Consider the following 24,339-nt stretch of genomic DNA (forward strand, 5'->3'; position numbering starts at 1 on the left):
GTTTAAACCTGATGCCTATTTGAGAAATGTATTTTAAAATGTATTGACAAGGCAAAGTTTGCCTTGCATATGAAAGGAGGTGCTTCTTTTCTGGCAACAAGAGCCATGTAACATCTTGCATTAACTACTCAGAAGCTCTCAATACCAAATGTGTAGTCAACCATATATGCTAGTATCATATATGTATGTTCCTTTTTAAAATTCCATCATTCGTTTATATATATTAATTTTGTAACAGTTTCTTATGAAAAATATGTCAAATCCTTTTTGCAAAGAATCAGCATGCACATATAGGAGGAAACACTACCTAAATTTTATTTAAGAATGACTCAAGTAAAAAAATGAAATGAGAAAATAATGTGCATTAATGGAATATTTTATTTGAGGATTAAATTAAGCCTTTAGCTACAAACAGTCATGAGGAAAAATAAAACAGAATTTCAGCTCAACTACTGTTCATATAATGACTGTCACTAAATATTGTTCTTACAAGAACCTAAAAAGCCAAGAGCATAATTTTCAAGAATGTACTTTAAATATAACAATGCAGCAAATTTTCAAGTAAGAATTTAGCTATCAGATTTGCAGTTGACTTTTTACATGAAGTCAGATTGGACTGCACAATTTTAATAGTAATGGCTTAATCGTCTGCCATATGGATAATATGGGTAATTAAAAACGATATATAGAACGGCAGTACTCAAATATAAATTTAGTATGTATAAACTAAAAAAAGTGTGGCTGCTATTCTTAGGTGACTGTTCAAACATATACATTTCTAAACTGTACTGCATGTATTACAATTGAATTTCTTCTAAGTATTTTTCTCTTTTGCATATGATATTTTCAAGATCCGTATAAAAGTCACATTGTTAGATACTATAATCAAATTAACATGGTGATATATAGTGCTTTGAAAATGGCTTTTATAAAACGGACTGAAAAATACTTTTATGCATGGACATAATGTATTTTAAATGCTACTGAGTAGCTGAAGACTGCCACTTTGTATTGTTTATAATGATTGTTGTTTTGACTTTTTAAAAGACTAGGTTAAAAATCTAAAGTAGGAGAAATCTGTATATGTATGGCTGATTCATTCTGTTGTGCAGTGGAGGCTAACACAACATTGTAAAGCAACCATACTCCAATAAAAATTAATAAAAAAAATCTAAAGTAAAAACACAAAAGCATGACAATACAATCATATACTGTAAGTTGAATTGTATACAGAATTATCACTACCATGGTACATCATTATTTTGTTTCATGAAATAATTATTTCAATGAGACAGACTCTAAAAGGCTTTTTAACTTTATGGTTACATTTAAGGTTATATAAATGAGAAATTTGAACTTCAATATATAAGATGCTTTAAATGAAGTTTAGAACATACAATATAAAAAGTGTCACTATGTTTTGACTTCAGTAAATTTTAGATCTATGAGTATTTGCTTATTAGGTCTTAAATTATTTTGTCTTTTGATATAATAAATGGTAATTATAACAACAAAATCTAATAACATTGAAAAATGTTCCCCCATTCAGTGATAGTTGGAATATAATAGCACTACCGCTAAGTTCTTTGACTTGACTAAGGATGACTCTGTAAGTAAGCCAAAGTAGTACCTGCATTCTCAAGGATAATAATCCTATACTAAGCATACTATAACATTTAGCCTTTATGTGGATATATAACAGTCAGTATATAATTTAAATTTAAAGTACATTTAAATTTACAGTACTTTTTTTTAAAAAAAAGGAATAGCTGAGCCAAAAACTTTTTGGCTCAATTTTTCCTTTTGAAATTGTAAATATTTATAAAAATAACTTAAATTTTGCTGGTCATAAATAAAGTATTGCTTCTACACTATGGGACATGAGAGTGTTCAACCTTAATTCAAAATTTAGATAAAGACTTTTAAGGACTGCTTCTGTAGGCACTATAGAGTTTAGGAGCAGTCACTGTGCTTAAATTGAATAACTGTGATCAGTTTCAAAAAGGGCTTGGTTATGAACTTGGTAGGTTCTCTAGTGGCTTGTTACTTTTGCTGTTTTAGGGGAAGATCAATTTTCTAAAGGATGTTGGAGCTCATATATGATTATGCCCAAAGAATAAAAAAATAAGAAACCATCTTCCAAATTTAAAAAATTCATATTTTTGTGTGTATAACACAAATTCACAGATTTTAAAAGTACAGTTAAAAGATACCTACTTTTTAAATGCTGTATATTTCAAATAGAGAAGATATATAGAGTGGCGACTGAATACTACTTTTGAACTGTTAATCAGAAATTAAATAAAACATTTCAAAAAAAAGATTTTTATATCTAACGTACAATTTATTCCGTGTATGCTTTTATTAGGTGAAAGTTAACTACTTCATGTAACAAAATAGTCATTTTAAAATTACTCTTAAAACAAAAAAGTTAATATACAGCTGAGATCAACATTAATTACAGCAGTTTTTGACAATATCAGTCCTTAAAGAGAGTAGTAAAAGAAAGATTTGGTTTCTATACAGTCAAAACAATTAGACTGATTAAACCATAAAATAATTCATTTTGATTCATGCATTGCATATATTACACTGTTTTTTCTTTAACAGTTACTTTAGTTTATTGAATTAAATAAAAGCAAAGAATTGATTTCTTGTGATTATGCAATCTAAACTTGTTATAAGTCAAATGGTAAAGGCAGCTGTAATGAATACCTGAGGAAGATTTTGAAAGCGTCCTTCCCTAAGAATAACAAAATTATTAGAGATAATTCCTTCTAATAACTGTTTTTTTAAGAACAGGAGAAAAGAAACATGATATTCAAATAGTTATAAATCAGTAAAGTATCATTAGAGCTGATTCCAAACATTCTTCCCTTGAGAATTAATTAACTTTCTGCAATGAAGACAGAATCTATTTTTTCTTACTTTGAAACCGACTGTCAGTGGCTGGTTGGGGTAGTGCATTAGAACAAAGCTCAGAGGGAAATTCTGCAGTCCTAGATGATCTATCTATATGTCTGCAATGGGAGCAGGAGAGAAATGGTGGTGTCCGTGTTGAGGATTTGCTGACCTTGTTTTTATACACTTTCTCTTAATCTCAGAACTATTTCATAAAATTGTCTGTCATTATGGGTTCAAACATACAACATAAGCAATGACAAAAATTCCTGTGTTAGAGATCTCTCTAACTAAACTTTAATAAAATATGGTATGTTATAAATATTATTAGGTATAACATATTTAGAGTTTATCCCTAAGATAACATATAGTGGCTAACTGGATGTAAGAAAAAAAAAAATCCACAGGTTATATCTGTATGAGTGTTACTATGAAGATGCTTAGTTGTAACATTACAGTGATTTATTCTTGTAATTTCCTCTAGAAGGTGAATTACTAATTACTATTATACTGATTTCCCATGGTCTGAACATTCTGAGAAATGGCAAATTCTCAGTTATAAATAAGTTTAACATTAATCATGCTTCTTTTCAAAGACATGATAGTTAACTTCAAAAGCATGGCTTAAAATTAAATTTCATTGTCTAATGAGTTATTTTATGGTAAATTCCACTGCTAATTTGTTTCTGAATGAATGTCCATATATTCAGAATATTTATATGTATTGTTGTTTAGTATTTCCCTATTGCTTACATTTAATAAATTAAATATCTAAAAAAAAATTCATGTAATAGCATATATATTAGATTTTTTACTATAGTTCTAGTTACAAATATTAACTATAATAATAGAGTGTATTTTCTCTAGTTTTTAAAATAAAGAGATTCATTTTTACAGATGATTAATTTGTCACAATATGACAATTGATCACAACTCTTTAACCTGTTAGGTAACATAAAAGTATAATGTTTTTAGATGGGGATGTTATATTATAGACAATAAAGTCTTAAATATTTCCATCATTAAGTGTTATACCTAATAAAAAGTCAAACTTAGTAATGAACTTTCATCTCCATATCCTTAAAATCTGAAATGGTAAGTAAATTTTCTCTATTAGTTTTAGTAAAAATAGCTTAAAATCTTAAAAGAAGGCAATCCAATGATAGTATCAACTTTTTCTTATCTAACAGTTGGTCTCTGATTAACATTAAATTTAAAAATATGAATAATAAAATAAGTTAAAGATTGACAAGGTATCCTAAAATAGCATTTGAGGCATTGTATTTTCATAATAATTGTAGAGTAGCTATTTTTTTAAATAACTGAGAAGCAATCCTTAACCTTTATGAAAAGATTTTCCTTACTTCTAAAGCCTGAAATTCAGCATTATAATGTAGAAACATTAGACATGCAAAACACCTAGCAAGCTCTAGGAAACCAAAAATCTGCAAATGATGATACATATTGTGCTGTAGAAAGCAGACCTTCCTAACACAATATGGTTCACAGTAAGGCTTAAGGCATATGATTTTTTTCTGAAGAATTGTTATTGGAGAGTTATTCAGTCTGAATGCTAATATGACGAAGTTGACTGGATCATTAAAAAAAATGAAAAAGGAACCATGTACATTATCTTTTAGGTCTTTGTTCTTCAATAGACATATCAAATATATACACAGTCCTATTTCTTTGGGCCCATAATACAAGTAGGATTTAATTGTGTGCTAACTACTCTGTATAACACAAGCAATTACCTATTGTGAAACAAAAATAGCTATAAAGCAGGACTTCAATTCCAGTCAGAAATTCAGCAAATTATGCCACAAGGAATGTTATTTGCACAGCTTTTCTCAGTGCAACATCGCCATCGTGAAAGGTGGCAATGATAATGTTACTACCTTTAAAAATGTACAAATTATTTTTATTAGAGATAATAGTACATACTGACTTTGACAGTTTTCTTTCCATAACTCAAAACAAAAGGAATGTATTGAAATTAGGTGATTTCTATAATTATTTATTAAACTTTAATCAATGCATTAAGAAACAGGTAGCTGGTGATCTAATGCATAAGTTGCTCTTTCCTTACTGTATTTTTCAGACCACTTACGAGTTAGATCTAGATAAAGACTTGGTTTATGAGGCCGGTAATCCAGGTACACGGTATTACTGGTTCTTTTGGGAATAGCTTTTTCAATCTGAGTTCCTTCATGCCACTCATTAAAAGAGGTGATGGAAATTATATTGGGGTGGGCTTGGAGTGCAGCACTCAGAGCCTCCTCGTAATATTTCCCATTGACTCGGTTGCGAGTGTTTTGAGTGTTCCACGGACGGATGCTGGTATCTATGTATCCTGGGCCCACACTTGGGATGAACATTAGGTCGAACTGATCACAAAAAATTTTTAGCTTAGCCCAGTTCTCATAGGATGAGCCATAAGTAAAGCCATTTGTGGCAAAATACGTATAAATTCCATCAAAACCACCTCGAAGAATTTCATATCTATGCTTTTTTTCTACTAGAAGTGCAATAAACAATGCATCATAAGGAGAGTTGCGAATGCTCTGAGACCCTGAGCTGGTTAACAGATTGGCCCATTTTTCAGCTGTTGTGATATAGGAATCATAGACATAAAACATTGGAAGAGCACTGCCGTTCTTAGTCTTGTACCTGTAAAAGGCAGGATGATTTCCATATCTAGAATACAAACATATATGAAAGCAAAATGAATATTCATAACTCATTTGCAATAGACAATAATTGTTTATGTATTGAAAATGAAGGTAATCAGTGCAGTTTAAGCACATTGTTCACCTTTGGGGAATTAGCTATATAAGTGTAAACATTAAAAATGCATTTTTAATTTTACACATTGAAAAATGAGATACTGGATACATTAAGACATTAACAAACAAGAAATTATACTGAGGTTTAGAAATGATGACTAACACAATAAAAAGCCCATTTTCTACATGAAAATACTTTTTTTTTTTTGTATAAGTGATAAATGTCCCACTGTTGCTGACATGATTTTGTAAGAGTATGGCATCTGTCACAGACTATTATCAGTAAACCCTTAAACAAAATGAAACTGTATTAATAAATTCTTTCCTTGTAATCATACTAAATGAAAATATTAGATCTAATAGCATATCTAATAGCAATTCAAAATTGCAAAAAACAATTCATATTTCATACTCTGAACTTTCTTTTAAAAAGACAACTCTATATTCATAAGATTTACAGAATACCAATTTAAATGTCAGATGACAGAAATCATAGTCTAATATACACATAAAACAGTAAAAACAGGAACCTGTAACTATTCATACAGAAAGTGAATTATAAGGAAATTATCAGAAATGTTCTTTACAATGATTGCAGTATTCATTACAAAATTAGTTTAAACTAATAATATGTCATACTATAAGTCATTCAAATCTCTCAAATATAATTTAAATATACTTTTCTTATAACAGTAATTATCATTGGATCATATAACAGTAATTATAGGACAGAAGAAACTCACTTGTCTATAATGTATTTGACATTTCGGTACATGTTTTTATCATCTCGATTCTTATATGGTTCAATGTGAAAAGTGACCTAAAACAAAAAATATTGATTAGAGAAAAAATTATGATGTAAAAATAAAAAGGAAATCATATCCCATATTTTTAATAAACTGACTTAATAACCTTAATTTAAGGTGAATGCTTTTTCAATTATAGTTGATTTACAATGTTGTGTTAATTACTGCCATACAGTGAAGTGATTCAGTTATACATATATACACATTTTTTATATTCATATTCTTTTCCATTATGGTTTATCATAGGATATTGAATGTTGTTTATCCATTCTGTATATAAAAGCTTACATCTACCAACCCTCTCCCCTGGCAACTACCAGTCCGTGATTCTGTTTCATAGATAGGTTCATTTGTGGCATATTTTAGATTCCACATGTAAGTGATATCATATGATATTTGTCTTTCTGACTTCATTTAGTATGATAATCTCTAGTTGCATCCATGTTGCTGCAACTGGCATTATTTCATTCTTTTTTTTAATGGCTGAGTAGTATTCCATTGTATATATGTACCACATCTTTATCCATTCATCTGTTGATGGACATTTAGGTTGTTTCCATGTCTTGACTACTGTGAACAGTGCTGCTATGAACATTGGGGTGCATGTATCTTTTTGAATTCTAGTTTTGTCTGGATATATGCCCAGGAATGGGTCTGCTGGATCATATGGTAATTCTATTTTTAGTTTTCTGAGGAACCTCCATAGTGTTTTCAACAGTGGCTGCACCAAGTTACATTCCCACCAACAGTGTAGGAGGGTTCCCTTTTCTCCACATCCTCTCCAGCATTTGTTATTTGTAGACTTTTTAATGATTGCCATTCTGACAGGTGTGAAGTGGCACCTCATTGTAGTTTTGATTTGCATTTCTCTAATAATTAGCAATGCTGAGCATCTTTTCATATGCCTACTGGTCATCTGTATTTCTTCTTTGGAGAAATGTCTATTTAGGTCTTCTGCCCATTTTTGGATTGGGTTGTTTGTTTTTTTTTGTTGAGTTGTATGAGCTGTCTGTGTATTTTGGAAATTAAGCACTTGTCAGTTGCATTGTTTGCAAATATGTTCTCCCATTCTTTAGGCTGTCTTTATTTTTTTTTATAACTTATTTATTTATTTATGGCTGCATTGGATCTTTGTTGCTGTGTGCGGGCTTTCTCTAGTTGCGGCGAGCAGGGACTACTCTTCGTTGCGGTGCGTGGGCTTCTCACTGTGGTGGCTTCTCTTGTTGCGGAGCATGGCCTTCAGTAGTTGTGGCTTGCGGGCTCTAGAGCACAGGCTTAGTTGCTCCGCAGTATGTGGGATCTTCCCGGACCAGGGTTTGAACCCGTGTCCCCTGCATTGGCAGGTGGATTCCTAACCACTGCACCACCAGGGAAGTCTTGTCTTTTCGTTTTGTTTACGGTTTCCTTTGCTGTGCAAAAATGACAGCTTCTCCTATACCATTAAAATAGCATTTTACAAAATAATCTACATTTAATGTGTACTCTTATTCAAATAATTTATAACAAAATTACTTTAAAACATCAAAAACTAGTACTATAATGGACAATAATTTTCAGAATGCTTGTTATTGATGTGGTTTACCATGATAGCAGAAAGCAGTAACCAAAAAAGGTTAGTTATATATAAATCAAGAAAAACTAATTATGGTTACCAAAACCATTTTGTATGTCATTTATAACTACTGGAGTAGATTAAGGGAAATATCATGTGTACTGTCTACTTAAGATCTGCAAAAACAACTGAGAATTTTCACTTTTATTACTAATTTTACTGACTTACCATTAAAATACTTTATGGCAATATAATCAACTTATTGACAATATTTTAATTTTAGAGTTTGGTTTCTATGAAGCATGTATGGAATTAGAGACTTCTATGCTACTGCAATATAAAATGCCTTTGTTTTCAACCACCTAATTAAAGTGAAATATATTTTACATTAATCAGTGCTACTAGTTTTCACATAATTATAAAGTCAGACAGCATTTAGTGAAACTATAATTCTCTACTTTTAATAAAATAAGATTTCAGTAATATTATACAAAGAAAGTTTTTATTAGTAACAAAGTAAGGTCAATTTCATTTGTGCAGTATATTGTAAGTATGGCGAGGGCAGTTAGATTTTGCAGTAGCTCTGGTATGTATGTGCTTTGTAACTTCAATTGAAAGAAAAGTGGCAATGGTATGGGTATTTTCATACTCTTATATAATGTAACCTTGGGTAATCTCCCTTTAGCTGTAACATTTCCTAAGTAAGTTTCCATTTTATATATAAAGGACACCAAATTTAAGCAAATATCCTATATTATAATGAATTTGCTTTTAAAGTTGCAAACTCTACATAGCTTCCTTCTTTTTCGTAAAGAAGTGCAGATCAATACATTTATAGTAATTCAAAAAGCCATTATTTTATACAATACTTAATAAGTTAGAAATGAGGGAAAATATTAATTGCAATAATATTACCTTGTAGGTTTAGTGAATAAATAATGTGATGTATCACCATTCCACTGTTCCATTTGGAAAAATCTATTAGACCAATACTACAATGACTTTAAAAATGATAGAATGTTATATATAAAATCAAATGTTTGCATTATCTTTAGATGGGGAAGTAAGGGTCCTATAAATGTTCCCTCATTTCATGCTTCTAATTTTTGACCATGCACCCAAAGTGAACTTTCTAAAGTGAAAATCTGATGATCCTGGAGAGTGACATTAGCAACATGATGACATAAAATGTTCCTACTATATATTCCTTTTTAAATCAACAAATTGGACATTCATACATGAGCAAAAGTGCCTTTGTGGTGTTCTGGGACCTAGTGTCTTATTCCAAGGAACCCAGGAGTTGTCTAACCCACCACAAAGATGGTAAGAGACAAACGTCTGTTCAAGCTGGGGAACCAGAGGAGCCAGCCAAACTGCCTAGACCCTTTTTGTTCTTGCCAGGCACTCACATATGAGACAGAGAACTTGCAGAAGTCTAGTCCTCCCAACGGGAGGTTGCAACAGAAGGCAGAAGAAAAGCTTTCCTGGCACCATGCCTCTGCCCAAAGAAACACTGGAAGGGGAAAAGGAAAGCAGTGAGTGAGTGCCCAGCTAGACTGGAAGTGGCTGGAAAAATCATTTCTTCACCAGCAACTGGAGTACTAAGATGGGAGCTTTATAACCGGGGGTAGGGAGGATATTAGGAACAATATGCAAATTAGAACTTCAATTGGTGGGAAAGGGATTGTTCTTAGCAGAAGTCCACCTAGGAGCCACTCGGATCACCCTACTGGATCTGCAGGTGCCCCCAATGTACCCAGTGCTAAACCCACACTTTCCCCCCACTCTATGTTGGCTCCTTGTGTGGGCTCCCAAGTGCCACTGCAAGAGAAAGCTCCAATAGACTGAGAGCATGCTCAGAAACCATGAGCTTGAGCTATAGCAACCTTTTGGAAAACAAGAGAGGTTTCCAATAGCCAGCCTGGTGAACTGTAAGAAACAGAGAGGGCATAAATGTTTAAAAACTCACCCAAAAGAGGGAACAAGAAGACTGGAGCAGGTATAAATTCACAAAAACAGAGTAAAAACTCGGATAATATCAACACTACAGAATATAACATACCATCTGCTGAAGGCAACAAGAAAAGAGTTAAGAAGGTATCTACTACTTCATATGCAAAAACAACAATGCAAATCTAAAGGGATTAGGAAACATCAAGGAAACATGGCATCACATAAAAATTATTTCTAGCAATCAAACTCAAAGGCACAGAATATTGCAACCTATCTGATAAAGAGTTGAAAATAGATGTTATGAAGAAACTCAACAGGTTACAAGAAAACTCAGAAACACAATTCAATAAAACCAGGAATAAAATATGTGAACAAAATGACCCTTCATTAAAGAGAAAGAAATTTTAAGAAAGAACCAAACAAAAATTCTGGAGCTGGATAGCATGCAATGCAGAGAATATGCAGCAAGGCAGAGCATACGAAGATAGAAAAACCGACATGGAGGATAGAAATTTTGAAATAACACAAAAGAGAAGAGGGAACTTAGAAAAAGAACAAAGAATTCCTACTTGATCTATGGGTATCCATATATCCTGACAAATGTCAGGATAATCGGAATTCCAGACAGAGAAGGCAGGGGCAGGAAGTTAAATTAAAGAATAATAGCTGAGAACTTCCAAAATCTGAGGAAAGACTTGGACATACAAGTCCACAAAGCTAGTAGATCATCCTAGTATCTCAATGCAAAAAGACATTCTCCAAGACATTAAAGGCAGGCAAGGAAAAAAAAAAGAAGAGAACTTACAAAAGACTGCCAATAGGCTATCAGCAGATTTCTCTGTAGAAATTCAATAGGCCAGAGGACAGTGGAATGACATATTTGAAGAGCTGAAAGATAAAAATGGCCAGCCAAGACTACTTTATCTAGCAAAGTTATCCTTTAGATATGAAGAAGTAAAGCCTCTCCCAGACAAAAAAAATCTGAGGGAGTTCACCACTATTAGATCTGCCTTGCAAGAAATGCTGAAAGGAGTTCTTCAAGCTGAAATGAAAACATACAAAATTACAAAATACTCTGGTAAAGATGAGAAATATACAGCCAGACTTAGAAAACTATAATTCTGTAGGAGGATGGTGTGTTAACTACTCAACTATAGTATAAAGGTTAAATGAAAGTAGGAAAAATAACTATACCTACTATAAGTTAATAAATATACAATAAAAAAGAGGTAAATTGTGGCATCAATATGCAAAAGGGAGGAGCAAAATAATGGATACCTTAGGGGGTTAAAGATAAGTTTCTATAAACCTAAAATGGACTGTTTTATCTATGAGATGTTTTATGGAACCCCCCCTTGATAACCACAAAGCACAAATCTAGAGCAGACGCACAAAACGGGGAAAAAGACCATACCACCATGAAAAATAACCAATTTACAAATGTAGGCAGAAAGAGAGAAAAAGAAATAATGGAAATACAAAACCAGACTGCAGTTGATAAGATTACATATTAATAATTGCTCTGGGGGCTTCCCTGGTGGCGCAGTGGTTGGGAGTCTGCCTGCCAATGCAGGGGACATGGGTTCGAGCCCTGGTCTGGGAAGATCCCACATGCCGCGGAGCAACTAGACCCGTGAGCCACAACTACTGAGCCTGGGCGTCTGGAGCCTGTGCTCCACAACAAGAGAGGCCGCAATAGTGAGAGGCCCGTGCACTGTGATGAAGAGTGGCCCCCGCTTGCCGCAACTAGAGAAAGCCCTCGCACAGAAACGAAGACCCAACACAGCCAAAAATAAATAAATATTTAAAATGTTTCTCCCACTGTATCCCCCAGACCTGGAATTCTGGTAACTGGGGTGGCAGACACAAAGAGCTTCAACCAGCGTTTCTAAATCAGTGGCAGAAACTGGCTTCCATGGAGGGTCCCATATCAACCAAACTCGATGTCATAGAAGCTCAATATCTTATAATAATCTATCATGGCAAAGAATCTAAAAAAGAATAAATACATATGTGTAAAAAAAATTGCTCTGAATGTAAATGGATTGAATTCACCAATGAAAAGGCACATAGTGACTGGATGGATAAAGAAACAAGACCAAACTGTATGGTGTTCTTAAGAGATCCCATTAAGCTTTAAGGATGCACACAGACTCAAAGTGAAGGGGTGGAAAAGATATTACATGCAGGTAGAAACTGCAGTGGAATGTAAATTTAAACAGGGCTGAAAAATTAAATGACCAAGTAGAAGCTAACTTTTTATGGAAATGTTTCCATGTGCTGTGACAATTATTTTTGTGTTTCTTCTGGTTATTTTCCTCCATATCAACAGATCTTTATAATTCACTGTACTTAAGCTGATTACTGTTAACTTTCTTTACAAAATTGTGTCTCAGCGATTGTCAAACATTTTTGTTTCTTTGTAGTTTTACTTTATAATTTTATTGACATATCTCTGTTCTAGTAGGAAAAATAAATGGTTCTGGTGATGAGGGTGATGTAGGAAGATCCTGAACTTACCTCCTCCCATAGACACACCAAATCTACAGCTAAATATGGCACAATCTCCTCCAAAAAGAACCTGGTGGAGTGACCCCATCACATCTGGCAAACGAGAGGAAAACCACATCAAAGCAGGTAGGAAAGGCTGAAATACGATCTCACCATAAACCCCATCCCAGCAGTGACATACAATCAGGTGAGAACTCAAAACCCAGAGCTTCTCCCTGAAGAACAAATAGTTTGTATCCCACATCTGGCATACCAGTTCCTAAGACCAGCCCCTGAAAGATGAGTCCCCAAAATATCTGGCTTTGAATAGCCAAAGGGATGTAGCTCTTAAAGAGCTTGCATGCAGACTCATCCATCCCAGGGACCAGTGCAGAAGCAGCCCTTCAAAAAGCACCCAAATTTTATGTAAAAGAAACTCATTGGCTAGTTTTAAAAGCATTGGTCTGAGAGGCAAGGGTCTGCTGGGATATTCTATGGGGAAAGAGGCTGTAGGGCTCTATCTTCCTGTTCACCCTCTGCTTGCTAAAGCCAGCAGGTGCCATTTTTTTTACTTTCTTTTCCTTTTTATCTTTTTCTTCTTTCAGCAGGTGCTGTCCCTGTGCTCCCCATCTGCCTCACTCCATGTAGTGGGTGTCACTGTTGAGCTCTCCCTCTGTCATGCTCCAGAGCACCAGTATTTCCCAGAGGGGAGCTTCTACATGTCTGGTGACCTAGATTTTGCAGCTGCCAGGAAGGGACACCTCTTGATCACCTGGACCTGGAGGCCAGGGGAGCTTGTGTCCTGGGTCCCATGGCACTGTAACAACAGACAGTTTTTGGTAGAGTACCACTCCTACGGCATTGCACAGATATCCAACTGAAACATACCCACAGTCTTTCTGAGAAACAGGCCTATTTCCTTCTATAGCACCTTTGGCCTGTGGGGCAGGCTTCTGGTTTTGCACACTTCTTATAAGAGCCTACAGAGGTACTCTCAGGGAATGGAGACAGTGGGCACAATCTTTGCACTCTCGCTCTGCCTCGCTCCAGATCACTGTTATCTTCAGAAAAGGAGTTATATTCTTAAAAGGAGTTATATTCTTATATCCTTGGCTGGTGCCCTGACTTTTGCAGCTTGCCAGGGGATGCCTCTATATCACTTGGCTCTGGTGGTCAGGGGGAGCTTCAGGTTTGGCACAGTTGCAGAGTCTACAGAGGTGCTCAGGGTATGGAGGTCAGAGAATGCCATCTTTTTGCTCTCCCTCTACCTCACTATAGCTCACTGGTATCTCCCAGAAAAGAACAGACACTTAACTGGAGCCCCAATTTTTATGACTGCCACCCAGCAAACAAACACCCCCAGATCACCAGGCTCTGGTGGCCAGCAGGGCTTACACTGTGGTCCTACAGGACTGAATATATTTGCACTTGTTAAAATCTGCTGGCTGAGGGTCTAAATTCTAATCAGCCTGAATCTAGGTGCTACCTGAAATCCTCTCCTTAAGGACAGTGACTGGTCTCAGCACATCTTCAACTACTAGAAGCTGTTAAAAATAAAATAGGCTGCTTAGACAACTACAAAGGTTTGAGACAACCAAGAGCTAGGGAAGGGCTGAATGATAAAGTTCATCTCATATGCAAGGCCAATGCTTTAAGACAGAGAGAGAGGTGAATGTATCATCAAATGCATAGAAACCAACACAGAGAGTCAAGCAAAATGAAGAAATAGAGGAATATGTTCCAAATGAAAGAACAAGATAAAACCTCAGAGGGAAAAACCCTTAAAGAAACAGAGATAAGTAAGTAAGTAACCTGATAAGAGATGAAAAGTAATGGTAATAAAAATGCTAACCAAATTCAAGGAGAGAATGGTTGAACACAGTGAAAACGTCAACAAAGAGAAAATGTAACAGAGGTCACAGAGCTGAAAAATACACTAGAGAGGTTCAATAGCAGACTAGAAGAAGCAGAAGAAAGGATCACTGAACTTGAAGACAGGGCAAGAGGCACTCACCTAATCCGAGCAGCAAAAAGAATGAAAAACAGTGAAGATAAATTAAGGGACTTCTGGGACACTTGTGTGAAAGTTAGTTTGCTTGATGTTGTCCTATAAGGAGCAGAGAGAGAGAAAGGGGCAGTAAACTTATAGGGAGAAGCAGTGACTGAAAAATTCCCCATCCTGAGGAAGAAAATACATCCAGATCAAGGAAGCCCAGAGAGTGCCAAATAAAAAATAAAATGAACCCAAAGAGAACCACACCTAGACATATTATACTTAAAATGTCAAAATTAAACATAAGAACCCACACATATATAGTCAAGTAATCTATGATAAAGGAGCCAAAATATACAATGGGTAAAGGACAGGCTCTTCAATAAATGGTGTTAGGAAAACTGGATCACTACCTTACATCAACTGGATCACTACCTTACATCATATAGAAAAAAGAACTAAAAGTGGATTAACTTGAATGTAAGAATGGAAACCATAAAACTAGAAGAAAATATAGGCAGTAAGCTCAATGACATAGGTCTTGGCTGCAATTTTTTGGATTTGACACCAAAACCAAAGGCAACAAAAGCAAAAATAAACAAGTGGGACTACATCAAACTAAAACGTTTCTGTACGGCAAAGGAAAATATCAACAAATAAAGAGGCAATGGAAGAAAATATCTGCATATCATGTATCTGATAAGGGGTTATTATCCAAAATATATAAAGTCCTCCAACTCAGTAGCAAAAAGCAAAAAACAACAACAAAAAAACCTATTAAAAAAATGGGCAAAGGTTCTGAAAGGATATTTTTCCAAAGAAGACATACAGAGGGCCAACAAAAACACAAAAAGATGCTCAAAATCACTACTCATCAGGAAAATGCAAACTAAAACCACAATAAGATACCACTGCATGCATATCAGAATGACTATTATCAAAAAGAAATAAAAAGTGTTGGCATGCATGTAGAGAAAAGGAAGCCCTTGTGCACTATTTTTGGGAATGTAAATTGGTACAGCCACTATGGAAAACAGTAGGGAGTTACTTAAAAAGTTAAAAATCGAACTATCATCATATGGTCAGGCAATTCCATTACTGGGTATTTGAGGAAGACAAAAACACTACGTCAAAAAGATACATGCACCCTCATGGTCACTGCAGCATTATTTACATAGCCAAGATAAGAAAAGGAAACAACCCAACGTCCATCAACATATGAATGGATTAAAAAAAGGATGTGTACGTATATAAAACATATCCCACCATAAAAATGAATGAAACCTTGCCATTTGCAACAACATGAATTAACCTTGAGGGCATTATGCTAACTGAAGTAAGTCAGAGAAATACAAATACCATACGATCTCAATTATATGTGGAAAAGAAAGACAAAACAACAACAAAAAAACCAAGCTCATAGATACAGAGAACAGATTGGTGGTTGCCAGAGCATGGAGGTGGAATGTGGGCAAAACATACAAATTTCCAGTTAAAAGATGAATATAGCATGGGGATGAATATAGCATGGGGATGTAATGTACTGAATAATGGCTATAATTCATAATACTGTATTGCATATTTGAAAGTCCTTGAGAGAGTAGATCTTAAAAGTTCTCATCACAAGAAAAAAAATTTTGGAACCATATATGGTGATGGATGTGAACTAGATTCATTGTGGTTAATCACTTCACAGTATACTTAAATATCATATCTTTACCTTGTATACCTTAAACTAATATGTTACATGTCAATTATACTTTAATTTTTAAAAAAGTAAAAAAATTAAAGAATATCTCAAATGAAAATGGAAACATCACACACAATCCTATGGTGTTACAAAAGCAGTTCTGAGAGTGGAAAATGCATATATTAAGAAATGAAAAAGATCACAAATAAACAACCTAACTTTGCACCTCAAGGAGCTAGAAAAGTAGCAAACTAGTCCCAAAGTTAGCAGAAGGAAGGGAATAATAAAGATCCTAGCAGAAATAAATGGAATAGAGACCAGAAAAAGTATATAAAAGATCAAGAGGTGGTTTTTCAGGGGAAAAAAAAGGAAAAGGAAAAGCCTCAAGCATAACTAAGAAAACAAAAGACTGAAATAAAGTCAGAAATGAAAGAGAAGAAATTACAACTGACACTACAGAAATATATGTGATGCTAAGAGACTACTATGAACAATTATAAGCCAAAAAATTAGATAACCTAGAAGAAATGAATATTTTCCTAGAATAATTTAACCATCCAAGACTGAACCAGGAAATGGAAAGTATGAACAGACCAATAACATTTAAGGAGATTGAATCAGTAATCAAAAGCATCCCAACCCTGAAAACCCCAAGACCAGATGGCTTCACTGGTGAATTCTACCAAACATTTCAAGAAGAATTAATGCCAATCTTTTTCACTTTTCTAAAAAACTGGAGAGGAGGGAATACTTCTGAACTCATTCTATATGCCAGTATTACCCTGATACCAAAGCCAGAAAAGAACCCTACAAAAATAGAAAACTATAGACCAATATTCCCTATAAAACACAGATGCAAAAATTCTCAACAAAATACTAGCAAATTCAAGAATTCATTAAAAGGATTATGTACCATGACCAAGTTGGATTTATTACTGGGATTCAAGGATGGTTCAACATATGCAAATCAATAAATGATACAGCACATTAACAGAATGAAAGATTAAAATCATATGATCATCTCAATAAATGCAGAAACAGCGTCTGACAAAACACAGCATTCTTTCTTGATAAAAACTCAACAGACTGTGTAGAAGAAACACACCTAATTATATTGAAAGCAATATACACTAACCCCACAGCTAATATCGTACTCAGTGAAGAAAAAGTGAAAGCTTTTCCTCTAAGATCAGGAACAAGGTGCTCACTTTTACTATTCTTATTCAACCCTAGTACTTAAGTATCCTATCTAGAGCAATCAGGCCAAAGAAATAAAAGGCATCCAAATAGTAAAGGAAGTCACTATTGTCAGATGATATGATCTTACATATTGAAAATCCCAAAGACTCAACGTTGCAGGACATAAAATCAGTACACAGAAATCAGTTGCATTTCTATTACACTAAAAATGAAACATCTGAAAAATTTAAAAAAAACTATCGCATTCACAGTAGCTTCAAAAACGATAAAATACTTAGTAATAAATTTGACCAAGGAAGTGAAAGACCTGTACAATGAAAGCTACAAGACTTTGCCTAAAGAAATCAAAGATGACACAATATAATGTAAAGAAATGCCATATTCATGAATTGGAAGAGTTAATATTGTTAAAATTAACTGCCCAAAGCCAATTATAGATTCAACACAATCTCTATCAAAATCCAATGGCATTTTTCATAGAAATAGAAAAAACAATCCTCAGACTTGTATGGAACCACAAAAGACCTTGAACAGCCAAAGTAATCTTGAGACAAAAGAACAAAGCTGGAGGCATCACACTCCATTTTCAAACGATATTACAAATCTATTGTAATCAAAACTGTATGGTATTGACATAAAAACAGACACAGAGATCAATGAAACGAAGTAGAGAGCCCTGAAATAAACCAACACAGATGGTCAATTACTCTATGACAAAGGAACCAACAATATATAATGAGTAAAGGACAGTCTCTTCAATAAATGGTGTTGGGAAAACTGGATAACCACATGGAGAAAAAGAAAACTGGACCCCTACCCTTACACTACTCACAAAAATTGCCTCGAAATAGGTTAAAGATTTAAACATAAGACCTGAAACTGCAAAACTCTTAGAAGAAAACAGCTCCATGACATTGGTCTTATTAATGATATTTTGCATATGACACCCAAAGCACAAACAACAAAATTAAAAATCAGTAAGGGGAACTAGATCAAACCCCAAAGCTTCTGCAATGCTAACGAAACAACTAACAAAATGAAAGGGCAACTACAGAATGGTAGAAAATATTCGCAAACCATGTGTTGGATAGCGGTTAATGTCCAAAATTTATAAAGAACTCATACAACTCACTTTTTAAAAATCTGATTAAAAAATGGGCAGAGGACCTGTAGAGACATTTTTTTCCAAAAAAGACAACAAAATGGCCAACAGTTACATGAAAAGGGGCTCAACATCACTAATCAATAAGGGAAATGCAAATCAAGACTAAAATGACATAGTCATAATAACAGATGTGAGGTGCTATCATCAAAAAGATAAGAAATAAGTGTTGGGCGAGGATATGGAGAAAAGGCAACCCCTTTTCTTGCCTTGGGTAGTTCCTTCAAAGAAATGAAATCACCTGCACCCCCATGTTCATTGAAGCATTATTTACAATAGCCAATACATGGAAACAATGTTAAGAGTCATCTATGGATAAATGGATAAAGAAAATGTGGTGCATACACACACACACACACACACACACGATGAAAAGCTATTCAGTCATGAGAAAAAAGGAAATGCTGCCATTTGTTTACAACATGGATGGACCTTGAGGTCATTATGCCAAGTGAGATGGATCGGACAATGAAAGACAAATATTGTATGATATCTCTTATAGTGGAATCCAAAATAAAATGAACTTGAAAAAACAAAAAGGAATGGTGGTTACCAAAGGCTAGGAGGTAGGGAAATGAAAGAGATGTTGTTTAAGAATATATACTTGCAACTAGTAGATAAATAATTAAGTTACGGAGATCTAGATCTAGTCTAACAGTGATTATAAACAACAAAACTGTATTACATTAAACTTGCTAATAAACTGTATCTTAACTGTACCCATCACTAGAAGAAATGGTAATTGTATATCATGATAGAGGTATTAGCTATCAATGACAGTAATATTGCAATATAAATATATCAAATCCATGTTATATACCTTAAACTTACATAATTTTATGTCAATTATACTTCAATAAAATGAAAAATTAAGCAAAAATCTGATGATGCTTTTCTCCTTCTCAAAGTCCTCCACTCACTCCTTCACTCCTGCACACCCTCCATTCCCCACTACAATTAGACTGAGGCAGATCTTCCTACCTACCATCTTCCTATGTGGTGCCATCATACTCCTCCTGCAAATACTTGCGTTTGTCTCTGACCTCCAGTAGATTGCAAGGTCTCAAGTGCATAGAAAATATCTTATCCTTCTTAGTACTACCAGCATCTCCAACAGTACCTGCCACATAGCAGACCCTGAATGCATGAATGCATGCAGGAGTGAATGAATGATTTCCATGCAATAGGTAACAGTCAAATTAAACTCTAGGTCTGCCATTTATATACCTCATTTAGGTAATATTCACCAAGTTTTCACCATAAATTCATATTATTAATTTAAGAACAATAAGGCAAAAAGGAAAAAAAAAGAGCTCATAGACAGTAAAACATTTTTTCAAATGGAGCTGAAAGATCATTTAGAAAAGAACCATAGACATACTACATGCAAATTTCACATGGTCGAAAATCTGCAGAAGCCTGAGAAGCAGATATTATGACTCTAGAGCAATAGGCCAAATAAATAATGGATGGTGAAATCAATACTATGAGAAATGTGATTTATATATAAAGTAGAAAAAACTTGCTCTTTTAAAATATGATACTAAACTTATTAAAATGCAAGAATACCACCAGTGACTGAGTTAGTTCTTTCCCTTAAAATCCTGATTTTCTTTAACCTAGATGGATGGTTTAATTCAGTCAGGTTTGATGTGATGATGTTTTACAGTAATCCACAATCTGAGTGGCTTTCAAAGACAAACACTTGTTTATTGCACACAGGTCTATGGACTGGCTATGCTGGCTCTGCTCGACTGTGGATCAAGTTCAATTCTGCTCCACATGTCTGTCAATCTGGGTCCTAGACAGAAGGAGCACCTGGGGCATGCTGTTCTCATGGAAGAGGAACACAACCATTGAAGCACATATAATACTTCTGCTCAGACATGGGTTTTTTTACAGTTTTCAGACATTACATTTTCTTACATCTCATTAGTCAAAGCAAGCCATGAGGCCAAGCCCGACAACAATGGGGCATGAGGTATACTTGCTCTTTCCATAGAGGGGAAGGAAAACAGGAATATTTGCTAAAAATGATACAATCTATCAAAACATATCTATCATGTTTCACACAAAAAAATTATTTCTCTGCTGTGTTATTAATGATATAGTGGTAAATATCCAGCTCTGATATTTATAGTCTCTACAAAACCAGCCTACTCAATGACAGTCAAAAGTGCTACAGTGTTTGCTCTAGTGAATATGCAGACAAGTATATGTATAAAAGAGCAAATATTTAAATCTTTTTGAAAAATGACTTACATTTTAGTTTTACTTTTCCAAAAAAAAAATTACATTTGCTAAAGATAATGTAGAACAAGTAACTAAAGTGTCAAACATTTTTGTTATTCCTGCATGTTTGTTTATGACTTAAAAAGCACCCACCTAAATGACTTCTAGTTGAAGTTAATAAATCAAAATCACAATTACAACGTATTTAGTAATGAATATTAGTTAAAACATTATGTAATCAAAACTAATGAGCTATGAAAAAAGCTTAACCGTGAGACAAACTAATTCCTTAAAAACTCTCTATTCCTAAAAAAAAGAATGAAAATAAAGAAAAAAACATTTTCACCTCAAAAAGTAGAAAGAGAAAACAAACCCAAGCAAAGAATGAGAAACACATTAATCAAGAATGAAGTAGAATTAATAATTATAATCATTAGAATATTTTAAAAGTAATATCATCAATAAATTGAAGGACTGTTTTTGGGGAAAGGGGATAAGTAAATCTATACTAATCAAATTGGGGAAAAGCACAGATTATTTCCTTGGTTTGAAGATTAGCAAGCAAAAAGAGTTGTTAATAATGGACTCACTTATTTTACATTTAAGGTTTCAGGTGTGATCAGTTATGTACACTACAGACCCCAGTTTATCAGCATAGAACTCACAATACTATTATTCACCTATTTATATCACACTGCCTTAAAAGTTTCACTAATTCTAGTAATTATCATTAATTAAACATTAACTTGTCCTTATATTAGGAAACATTCTTTTGTATATTGAAGTATATTGAAAAGAACATTCCATTCTTTACAAAAACAGAATTATACTTCATCTAATTATAAAAAAAATGGATGCAGAACATCAATACAACAGAAATCACACAAAAATACTATAAATAAAACCATCTTATGGTTTCATCCTGTAATTCTATAAATGAAGCAGATAAGCCAAGAAGATGAAGTAGTTAATATAAGATTCCAGAGCTACTCAACTGGGACAAGAACTCCAGTCTCATGGTTCCTGGTCTATTTTTTTTAGCACAAGGCCAAGAAATTGTTCTAAAAATTTTGGAAACTATTACCCTGTATGGTTCCAAATTTTTCTGATCATCGTGTACACAATCTGAAGCACAGAGAGATCAAGTAAGTTGGTGACTAGACCTCTTGGCCACATTCTCCTTCTATACAGAAGCTTTAAGCAGAAAAACCAAGCTATCTTCATGCAGCAGAACATTTTACTTTACCTTTAAAAAAACCTCCTGAAAGTACTAAAATTGCCAGCTCTCCTGAGTTGTGAAGGCCTCTTTCTTCCCATCTTCCAGGATTATAGTAGGCCCTGGACAAAAGAGTGGCCTTTGGACCTGTTCTGTGGAAAATAAATTGTATTTATCCAGTCTCAGACCTGATGCCAGAACCTGCAGGTCTGTCTACTTGCAGATTTCAAGTACCAATAAGAGCTCACTGAATGAAACTGAGGGACATGGCAGATGACAGCTCTTGCCAGTCAGTTAATTTAAGAGATGCTGCCTTAGCTTCAGGATTGTAAAGTAGAAAGAAAAGGCTTCATTGACAGGAATAAAAAAAAACACAAAAACAATTCTTGCATATTTAGCTATTTCTCTTTCCCTAGAGTCCCATTTCTATTCCCCAATGACTACAGAGTCTTTAAGCTGCAAAAGAAATATTAAGATAAAACTAATTTTTCATATTTTTATTTGGAAATAAATATTTCAACTGTGATCCATATTATCTCTTAAAAAGCTTACTCAATTACCTGTACTGGACAAATCAACCCGTGTTCCATTAGGCTATACAAACTGCAAGAAGTCTCAGAGTAAATGAAAACCTTCAGCAATTTTTAAAAGTGATAACAACCTGAGAACTCAGCGTAAATAGTCTCTAGTTAAAAGATACTCTAATTCATGTTTTCAATAAGATTTGAAAACACATTTGCATTGAAAAAGAATAAACTTGAAGAAGAATGAACAGTCTGAGAAGTAGAATTATTAGCCATGAAAATTAATGTGCAAGGACACAGAACAGCAGAGTGGATAATGCAAAAAACTAAACCAATATCATGAAGCTAAGATCATGAATAAACATTCCTTTTACACTTCACTCTAAATGATTCTTGTATTACACATTAGATTCTCATATAAAGTGCCTTGTTTCTAGACTCTGTATTATGTTTCACTGATCTCTTTGTGGATACTGATGCTAATGCGATACTCTTAATATCTGCCATTTTTAAATACATTTTAGTATCTGCGAAGACACATTTTAAATGTTTAATAAACATTTTTTAAAAAGTCTAACGTTTTTCTTACACATTTATAAACTTTAGGGATAGCCTGTCAAATTCTTCATTTAAAATTTCACTGAAACTTTTAACTGGGATTGCATTAAATTTATAAAGTATATTGAAAATAAAATACAAGTATTAGAGAATGGCCACTTGTGCAATTTTGGATCTTCCCATAAAATTCATGTTTCTCCATTTATGTAAGTCTTTCATTTCCTTCAATAAAATGCCAAAGATATCCCTGTATCTACTGCTAATGTTATTTTCAATGTAGTTTTTCCCATATTTTCTCCTGTAATATAGGAATCCTATTGGCTTATATATTGGGTTGGACAAAAGGTTCGTTCAGTTTTTTCCGAAAGATGGCTCTAGTAGTGATTAGTTATCTTTAACTTCATTCGAAACACTTTTGTTAGATTGTGTTGTGACAGCTGTCATATCAATGTGCATTAAAAAAAAAACTATCAAAATTGGTGAATTTTTGTGTAGCCATTTTAATATTGAAGATGGAAGAAAAAAAGCAGCATTTTCAGCACATTATGCTTTACTATTTCAAGAAAGGTAAAAACACAACTGAAACGCAAAAAAAGACTTGTGCAGTGTATGGAGAAGGTGCTGTGACTGATCCAACGTGTCAAAAGTGGTCTGTGAAGTTTCGTGCTAGAGATTTCTTGTTGGATGATGCTCCACAGTTGGGTAGACCAGTTGAAGTTGAAAGCGATCAAAGCAAGACATTAATTGAGAACAATCAATGTTACATCATGTGGGAGACAGCTGACATACTCAAAATATCCAAATCAATTGTTGAAAATCATTTGCACCAGCTTGGTTATGTTAATCGCTTTGATGTTTGGGTTCCACATAAGTTAAGCAAAAAACACCTTCTTGATCATATTTCCACATGCAATTCTCTACTTAAACATAACCAAAACATTCTGTTTTTAAAATCTATTGTGATGGGCAATGAAAAGTGGATACTGTACAATAATGTGGAATGGAAGAGATCGTGGGGCAAGTGAAATGAACCACCACCAACCACACCAAAGGCCGGTCTTCATCCAAAGAAGCTGATGTTGTGTATATGGTGGGATTTGAAGGGAGTCCTCTATTATGAGCTGCTTCTGGAAAACCAAACAATTAATTCCAACAAGTACTGCTCCCAATTAAACCAACTGAAAGCAGCACTCACGAAAAGCGTCCAGAATTAGGCAATAGAAAACGCATAATCTTCCATCAGGATAACACAGGACCATATGTTTCTTTGATGACC

At 34.1% G+C, this 24,339-nt stretch overlaps 1 protein-coding gene across 2 annotated transcripts in view; it reads right to left on the reverse strand.

The window, feature by feature from the left end:
- Positions 1–460: 460 nt before the first annotated feature.
- Positions 461–24,339, reverse strand: part of MANEA (mannosidase endo-alpha) — a 73,866-nt gene continuing 49,987 nt past the window's right edge. Inside the window, exons 4-6 of one of the 2 annotated variants that reach the window (XM_061207408.1) lie at positions 6,431–6,507; positions 5,572–5,598; positions 461–2,743 (exon numbers count right to left, since the gene is read on the reverse strand). In XM_061207408.1, coding sequence (XP_061063391.1) covers positions 2,686–2,743; positions 5,572–5,598; positions 6,431–6,507 — 162 coding nt within the window. In that variant the 3' untranslated portion in view covers positions 461–2,685. Of the gene's footprint in view, positions 2,744–4,390; positions 5,599–6,430; positions 6,508–24,339 lie in introns of those variants that run through there. The other variant, XM_061207407.1, reaches the window with a different exon arrangement.

This window comes from Eubalaena glacialis, chromosome 12, assembly GCF_028564815.1.
Source record: "Eubalaena glacialis isolate mEubGla1 chromosome 12, mEubGla1.1.hap2.+ XY, whole genome shotgun sequence".
In the NCBI taxonomy this organism is placed as follows: Eukaryota; Metazoa; Chordata; class Mammalia; order Artiodactyla; family Balaenidae; genus Eubalaena; species Eubalaena glacialis.